An 8924-nucleotide genomic window follows, 5' to 3' on the forward strand; every position below is an offset into this window, starting at 1 on the left:
GTTTTGGTTGTTATCCATATCATTTCTTTGGCTAGTTAATTAATTATTTTTTTTATTTTTTATATATATGGACCTGATATGTGCCTTTATTGAAGAGTGTTGAAGATATTATTTCACGAGATATACAGCCCTAACCCCATGTATTAAACTCCAGGCAGCTGACTAAAAGAAGACTGCTGTGAATACAAGCAAATCAGCTGCAAGACAAGAGACACGTGTGGGATCTGCTGTAGATGTAACTTTCATCATTATAGTGTTGTCAACGTTATGAGAAGCAACAGGAGCAAAATGGCACTCTCACGTGACAAACTGACAACTGCTTGAATCATCCTCGACTACATACACCTACGAGCAGTCGCCAGTGCATCATGTTTTCCTGTGGGAAGGCTTGATGTAAACAGTAAAAATATAAATAACTTAATATATTGTAAAATAATAATAAATATTATTGATGATTATGATAATATTTTGTTATGTAATAAAATGCCCTAGCAACCCCGAAGCAACACTCTGACAACCATTTCGATTTTCTTCAAAGTCACTTCATCAGCTATATGCTAATGGAACAGATGTCTTTGTTCAAATACATCACATTTGCAGCTAGATTAACTGCTGGTTTCTGTCTTCTGTTTCTCTCTGTGTCTCAGCAGACTCTGCCGGTGGATCTCAGTAGCAGTGCAGTGCGTAGCAGTGGATCCAGCAGTACAGGGTTTCACGGCACATCAGCCTTCGATCCCTGCTGTCCAGGCTCCGCCTCCCGGCCTCCTGCTTATGTTTCCCAGGCTGCACCTGGACCCAGCCAGCAGACCGTGGCAGACTCCTTCAGCTCAGCCATAGTGGCCCAGCCTCAGCCCCAGCCTCCTCAGCTCTCTTCCTGCAGGCACTACATGCATCCTTCCTGTACGCACATTTACCTTAATATTTTTATACTATTAATCCAAAACTAGTTTATTTAGGCGTGGAATGGTCCTGGTTTAATAAAATGCTTTGTACTGTTATATATAAACAGTGCATCTTAAAACAAAAATGTGATTTTCCGTTATGGATTTTATTTCTTTAATTAGAAAGTCACAACAGAATATTTCATATATTTTCTCCTATATAAATCTTCACATTTCACAAATATTGTTTTAATAAATTGTCTGTGTGACACATTTTTCTAAATCATATGGCTTAATTCATTTTAAAGTTAGGTAATTTTACCTGATAAATAAAAATGACAGTAATCGGATAAATAAAGGCCAGTCGCATTAAAATAATGGTTGTTGTATTGACAACTAATCAATATACCAATTGACTAATATGAAATAATTATTTACAGAATGAAATTGAGACCACAGAACAATGATATAACTTACATGTATGTAGCCTTGGGAAATATGAGCCATTACACTTCAAATTTGTTAGATATTCGAAGAAGCAAGCAATAAATAGAATTAGATTTATTGTGTGTGAGTGAGAATGTGAAGATGCTGAGATGTTGGCGTCTGTGTTTTATGGTAATTAGATGAAACACCTGATGTTTAAGGTGTTAAGTGCTGCAGGTAGTGTGCCCAGCAGTCCCACTTAATTGCCGATTGTGCTCACAATAGCGTGGTGTGGAATATAAATGAGCATAGCTGGTCTCCCTTGTGGGCCTGAATTTAGTGGAGTAATTGCCACTCACAGCTCACTCAAGCACCTGTTTGCACATTCTCTCCGTTTTCTCTCGCTATATTTATCTCCTGTATCTCGCGGCCATTCTTCATCTTTGTTTTCCCTTTACTTTCTTTCTCATTCCCTTCTGTATGTCAAATCCTTAGCAAACAGTACAACTCATCTACTCCGGGATAATAACTCTTACCTGGGCAATATCCAGACCATCCTGCAGCCCTGATGGGGTTTCCATTAAAGTCTTTCCATCTTCCCTATAATAAGCCAATATGAACATAGTCAGTTGTTTTTAATGCAGTTTTTGACTTCCGTGAAAAAATTGTATCATTCAGAAATAAAAGAACAGGAATAATAGATGCATTTCTTACATTTATACTAACCTTTCTGCTTTTCTCCTTCAGACGGCCCTCTTCCACGCCCCTTGCACCACCAGTCCTCCTCTTCCTGTCCTCACTCCCACAGCAATGCCCCTCCCCCTCAACAGCCTCCTCCACAGGGGGACTATGTCATCCCTCACCCCGTCCTCCCCTTCCACACCCCACTGCCTTCTCACGGCCCGGGCCACTCGGTGCCCCCAGCTCTTCCACCCTCCCTGCCTTCCCATCATCTCCCAGGCTCCAGTGCCCCTCTGCCGCAGCATCTTCCCCCTGAACACCAGGCGCTGCAACACCACCTGCCCGTTCTTGGCCCAAACCCTGTCCAGAGGCTCCACCAGCATGACATATTGCAGAGGATGGAGGTTCAGAGACGCAGAATGATGCAGCACCCGACGTGAGTTGCTGTGATATTTTTGTACAAGTCTCTATTTCACACCCAATATATTTCTGAATATGTAATTGTTCAGAAATAAAATAAGACCAGTAATATTGTGAAATGATTGCATTTTAAAATAACCATTTTATTTTGTAATGTATTTTTGTATGTAATTATGTATTATGCCTGTGATGGCAAAGCTGAAAGGGATTGTTCACCCAAAAATGAATATTGTCATTAATAACTCACCCTGATGTCGTTTCAACCCCATAAGACCTTTGTTCATCTTCAAAACACAAATTAACATTTCAGTTGTGTTGCTGTCTATGGGAGGGTCTGAAAGCTCTCAGATTCCATTAAAAATATCTTAATTTGTGTTCTGAAGATGAACAAAGCTCTTAAGGGGTTGAAACGACATCAGGGTGAGTAATTAATGATATAATTTTATTTTTTGGGTGAAGTAACCCTTGAAGCCTTATGCAGTAGGAAGAACTCTTTCATTAAGGTGTTTTGTGTTCGTGTAAATTTTTTTTCTGTTATAACGTTTATTCCTCTTTCCTTAAGGCGAGCACATGAGAGACCCCCACCGCATCCCCATCGAATGCACCCTAACTACGGTCACGGACATCACATTCACGTCCCTCAAACTATGTCATCGCATCCTCGGCAGGCTGACCAGAGGACCACATGGTAGAGTACATGAAATATTTCAGATAGTTTGAACACCGCTAACACAGAAATCATGGGTTCCCTCATGAATTTACAGTGAATTTTTTACAATATCACTTTTGGAATTTAGAATTAAAATATGGTCTGCAGTTAATGTTGCTTGAAGAGTCTTAACATTTAGTGAATTACTTCAGATGTTCTTTTAAAAATGTAAGTTGCTCATATGTTGCTAACCAAGGATGTAACATGTTGGTTCTTTATCAGCAACTTATGTTTTAAATGAAAGTGACGTGATGGGATGATGTGTGGCCTGGTATTGTGTCCCAACTATATTATATCAGGATCTGTTAGTCATGATGTTGGTGTTTCAAGCAACATTGTATTGTAAGCTGTCGTTTAACATGCTGGTTGCTGTTTTAGGGAGCTGGGCATCGAGGCTGGTGTTACTGTAGCTCCCTACCCTTCAGGACACCTGTCCTCGCATCTGCCACACTATCACCCTCCACCCAGACTGCACCATTTCCCCTTCCAGCTGATGGTGAGTCCCTACTCTTCATCAACTGAAATATATGCATACATTAGCATGAATAAAAAAGCTGATTTGCTCTCAGGTATGGCACAGATTAATGGTGGCTTGTATCCATAGCATCTGTTATTTCAGGGTGATTTGTATTGGGTGCATGAATAATGCATTGCAAGTTATAATGGAAGCTCATTAGACATTTGAAGTGTGAAATTTGAATTTGATATATTTGAAAGTCTAAAATCACATGGAGTGACATGCGTGCGCATACGTGTGAATAATTTCTAATGCCCCTCATAAACATTGGTCCCAAATTACGGGAGTTCTTTGATTAAAACAGATGCGCTCTCATTTCTTTCCATTTCTCTCCTGAGTGGTGCTGTCACTAATTGTATGTCTCTGTTTTCTTCAGCACACTGGCTCAATGCCTGAGGTGACATATCCACATATTCGCTACATCTCCTCCAGAATGACCTTTGGCCGCACATATGAGGTAAGAACTGGAATGTGGACCAAAATCATCAGTGATCTAAAGTTGGTTTCCTGAAGAATGCATGACAAATATAAAGTATGCAATATATATTTGGAATAGATTAACTATTTTAATATTACTAGAAGCTGTTAAAAGGGTATTAATAATGAAGTAATTAATAATTTTTGAGTGCATGTGTGTGCTGTAACTTTCAGAAACCCCCCCCCCCCCCCCCCCCCTTTGCATGTGAAAAGCTCAGATCTGCTCACTAACAAGCTGAGTTTATTGTCTCCAGTATTGTGATGCATTGTGATGGATTCATAAAACAATACACTACACATACTTTTCAAAAGAAAAAGAAAACAAACTTCTAACTGTGGGATTCTTCAGATTGATATACAGACCATCAGCTGCTCAGACTCTTCTATTAATGGGGATTAGTTATTGTTAGTCCTTCTGGTTTTGTGTTATTTTTACCAAGAATTTCTCATGACATGACCTGTTTATAAGCTCTTTTAACCAGTAGTGTGTTTTAACAGGATCTGCTGCATTTAGAAGAGCGTCTGGGGACTGTGAACCGAGGGGCCTCTCAGGGAACCATAGAGAGGTGCACCTATCCACACAAATACAAAAAGGTGAGAACACATTCTCTTCCAAACATCATAAAGTCCAGTTTGGTGATATTGAAGAGGCAGTCTACAACAGGGCTTCCTGTTAGACACACACACACATACACAAAAACGTAACCAGAGCCATAATAATCAGCTCTTTTGTGTCATAAGATACATCAGAAATCCTTACCCAGTCTTTTTATTGCCAAAAAGCTGCATAGTGTAGACATTTGAAATGTCACTGTTATGTAGCAAAAGGATCCATGCCGATGACAGAATGCATTAAATTTCTGAATAACAGTAATCTAAAACCCTGCCCCCCCCCTAATACAGAAGGTGGAGGAGAGAGACACTGAGGAACAGTTAGCACCTGAAGCATGGGCATCTGTTGGGAAAAATATGCACTCAACCTCAAACTCGGTGAGAAAAAATGTGAACAACTAGTTTGAGAAAACATGTTTTAGCTCCCATATTGTGTAGATGTTAACAGGGGCAGGAATAGTCAACGATGGCCTAGTCAATCTAGTTGAGGAGCACACTGACAACGTGTGTGTCTGTGTTTTTCTTTTGTGTGTGTTTTTTATTTTATTATTAAAAATATACAATGTGCAATGTCTTGAGGTTTAGGTTTTGCTGCTGCTTGGCATTTTGTGTAAATGATCAGCATGCTGTTTATCCCAAAAATAGACTGCTACTGTATGTTTATGTAACATGCTATGCTGCTCTCGTGTGGTTGTTTTTGTAGCAACCACATCGCTTATTAAATATACCAAATGAAAAACATTCATATAAACTATATATCTGGGGGAAAGAAGAGACAAAGCTATTGCCTGTTCTAGTGTTGCTCACCAGGTTATGAGAATTTAGGTGCAGTGATTCTACTCATAATGGCTGTTACACTTCTTTCTCGTGCACAGAGAAAGCTGCATGGTAAGCAAGAGGAAGAGGAGTGTGCGGAGGAAGACACAGAGGAGAAATGCACCATTTGTCTGTCTATACTGGAGGAAGGGGAGGATGTCAGGTAAACACATGCAATACTAGGGATTTAAGATTGTAGTGATTATTTTAGATTTTTCAGAATCAGTATTACCGTATTTTTCAGACTATAAGTCGCACCTGAGTATAAGTCGCATCAGTCCAAAAATACGGCATGACGAGGAAAAAAACATATATAAGTCGCACTGGACTATAAGTCACATTTATTTAGAACCATGAACCAAGAGAAAACATTACCGTCTACAGCCGCGAGAGGGCGCTCTATGTCTTCAGTGTAGACTACAGCAGCACTGAGCAGTATAGAACGCCTCTGGCGGCTGTAGATGGTAATATTTTATCTTGGTTAATTTCTCTCTGTTCATGTCAAATTAATTTTGATAAATAAGTCGCACTTGACTATTAGTCGCAGGACCAGCCAAACTATGAAAAAAAAGTGTGACTTATAGTCCGGAAAATACGGTAAATAATGATGTTGCTTACAAAGAGCACTTTTTATTTTCTAGAGTATTGTATTTATTTAGCTATTGTATTATTTTATATATATATATATATATATATATATATATATATATATATATATATATATATATATATATATAATGTATGTATGTATATGTGTGTGTGTGTGTGTGTGTGTGTGTGTGTGGTGTGTGTGTGTGTGTGTGTGTGTGTGTGGTCTCCAGGGATCAGTTTAGATTTCATAATTTGATTAGTCACGAATTCTTTTTTTTTGTTCTATGCTGCCCTCTTGTGCTGGAACATGTTGATTACTATATATTGTTTGATCTGTTTTTAACCGTTCAGCTTATATCACAAGTCTGATAGCATTGTGTAGAATATTAATTGATTAATTGCCACTGTTATTTATTTATTTGTTTGATTTTTTTTGCAGGCGCCTTCCATGTATGCACCTCTTCCATCAACTGTGTGTGGACCAATGGCTCCTCACTAACAAGAAATGCCCCATCTGCAGAGTGGACATCGAGGCTCAGTTATCTTCAGAGAGTTGATGCTATTTTTCTTGCAACCCTTTTGTTGAACATTTTTCTTTTTATTTTCATGTTTTCTCAGTAACGCATTCAACCAAAGATGGCATGAAATACCTGCGCAACTATGAAAAAAACAACAACAACAATCCACAAAAAAAGCATCAAACCTAGCGTGCCAGCTATCATGTAGTAACAGTACAGCTAGAAATAACATCATTAAGGGTTTTGAATTGTATTTATAAAGGGTCTATGTAGCTTTTGTTTCATAAGTGTCATTGTATTTTATTTTTGCATGGTTCCTTGCAATGCATTTCTTTGCACATATAATGAAATAGGCCTCATAAGGCCTGAGAACTTGCAGGCAAGGATTGCTGCTCTAGTAAAGAAGCATTTTTACATACCTGATGCCTTGCTTTACTGGACTAGAATGTCAACCTCCAATTCAAAACATTGCAGGACTCCGTTTATTGATCAGTATATTGATTAGTTTTATGTTTTAGACCGTGTGATCCAAAATAGATTTCAAGTGTCAAGACATTCATCAATCAAGACATTCCTTAATTAGGAAACAAGATCATGGTTAAGAGATCAGCTGCTGTAACAGTGTTCACCCTCGCTCCAATTCACTCTCAACAAGAAATCCTGAGCTGGAGTCCATTCGGTTGCATTTCGGCTCAGTACCAGGTCTAACTCAATTCGGGAAGTTCATTTAAAAAGCATATAGAAATGCTTCTTGTACATTTAATTTGACATGTATATGCATTAGGTCCTGGACTGATGGAAATTAAATGAATTCAGCTCCGGGCCTGATGAGAACCAACTGCACACTTCACCTTTTTGAACGTTCACATGTTTGTGTTCCATCGGACCCCTCTCAGCACCTCAATCTGACGTCACATGTAACACACTTCACCTAATGTATTTTCAAAGAGAAAGAAAGAAGAAAAAAAGACGAATGTCACCTCTCTGTATTCTGATTGTTGTTTTTATTATATAATGAAGTTGGATTTTTTTTGATTGAGCAATTGAGAGTGTAATTCCCCAGACAAGATCCATATGTCGACTTGGTTCTGTGAGGATGACGGGGCTGAAGAAACGGCTGGGAAACTGATATTTATTGTTTCATCAGGGTCTCCTAGCCTTCATTTAGCTCTCTCAAATAACCTAGAAAGTGACTCTTGTTAAGTGCTTACTCCTTCATAGATATTGTCATTAACACATTTGTTCTGAAACTGTGCAGCAAACTGTTTCCCTCCTTTTTCCCCCCTCTCTCTTTTTTTTTTTTTTTTTGCTGCTGTGAAATCCTAACACTAATATTAATCTCAACTAGCAAACTTGCATATACTTGCACATGAGAGACGAAAGACAGGAGTGCTGTGAGAATGAGAGTGCGCTGAGGTGTGTGTTTCCACTCTGATTGTTGACGTGTGAGGAAAAACTGTAATACTTTTGAATGGAGTGTTGGAATGCAGTACTTAATGGCAGGCGTCCATGCATTCATAGACTTAATGGCCCCAGGGTGATATTCCATGGGATTTATATTAGTTTTAAAATAATGAAATTAATAAAGTTAGGTAACTCTTTTATGTGTCTGTTCGTGCCTCATTTAACCTGAAACCCTTCAGAAGAGTTTTCCATGGGGACTATAGTTTCCATCAAATTGCTGTGGTAGCAGTACTGTCATAACCTCCTTCCAAATATCTTGTTTACAGATTTGTCATTCTCTTATTTACAGCATTTATGAACTACACAGCTCAGAATATATTGATGGATTAAGACTAATTTTTTTTAAAAAGGACTAATTATATTCATGTTTTATCTGATAAACCTGCTTAGATATGTTAGGCTCACAAACAATTCAAACTATTTTCACAGCTTAGAGAATAGTTCAAAAAGAAAACAAGATTATATTGCTTTTCCCATCTTATCTGATGTTGTTCTTGACTCCTTTTTTTTCTGAAAACAAGTATCTTCCCCCAGGCCATGCTGCTGAACCAAAAGGCCATATGAAACGCCAAAAATAAAGGATTTTTTAAAACATTGCCAAGTAAACTGTGACCTTATTTTTCTTATGCCACTGAGATTTTTCATGACTCATTTTTCCTCCTAGAAAACAAGTGTCTTGAATCATATTCCTTAATATCGCATGTCACATAACGTCTAAAGTAAATGTATCTTGATTTAAGCATTTTGCGGTATTTGTACAAAAAAGAAAATCTATATAAAGGTTGGGAACCAATTGGCTTAGACCAATTTTT

General features: G+C 38.3%; 1 protein-coding gene across 4 annotated transcripts in view; it reads left to right on the top strand.

Annotated features, from left to right (window-relative positions):
- LOC113051908 (E3 ubiquitin-protein ligase Arkadia-like) overlaps positions 1–8704 on the top strand; it is a 40968-nt gene extending 32264 nt beyond the window's left edge. The window contains exons 7-15 of one of the 4 annotated variants that reach the window (XM_026216077.1): positions 648–900; positions 2055–2424; positions 2971–3096; positions 3496–3613; positions 4011–4091; positions 4610–4705; positions 5015–5101; positions 5599–5702; positions 6570–8704. In XM_026216077.1, the coding sequence (XP_026071862.1) occupies positions 648–900; positions 2055–2424; positions 2971–3096; positions 3496–3613; positions 4011–4091; positions 4610–4705; positions 5015–5101; positions 5599–5702; positions 6570–6687 (1353 nt within the window). In that variant the 3' untranslated portion in view covers positions 6688–8704. The remainder of the gene's footprint in view (positions 1–647; positions 901–2054; positions 2425–2970; positions 3097–3495; positions 3614–4010; positions 4092–4609; positions 4706–5014; positions 5102–5598; positions 5703–6569) is intronic. The other 3 variants (XM_026216078.1, XM_026216079.1, XM_026216080.1) reach the window with 3 other exon arrangements.
- The last annotated feature ends 220 nt before the right edge of the window (positions 8705–8924 follow it).

This window comes from Carassius auratus, chromosome 32 (genome assembly GCF_003368295.1).
Source record: "Carassius auratus strain Wakin chromosome 32, ASM336829v1, whole genome shotgun sequence".
Taxonomy (NCBI): domain Eukaryota; kingdom Metazoa; phylum Chordata; class Actinopteri; order Cypriniformes; family Cyprinidae; genus Carassius; species Carassius auratus.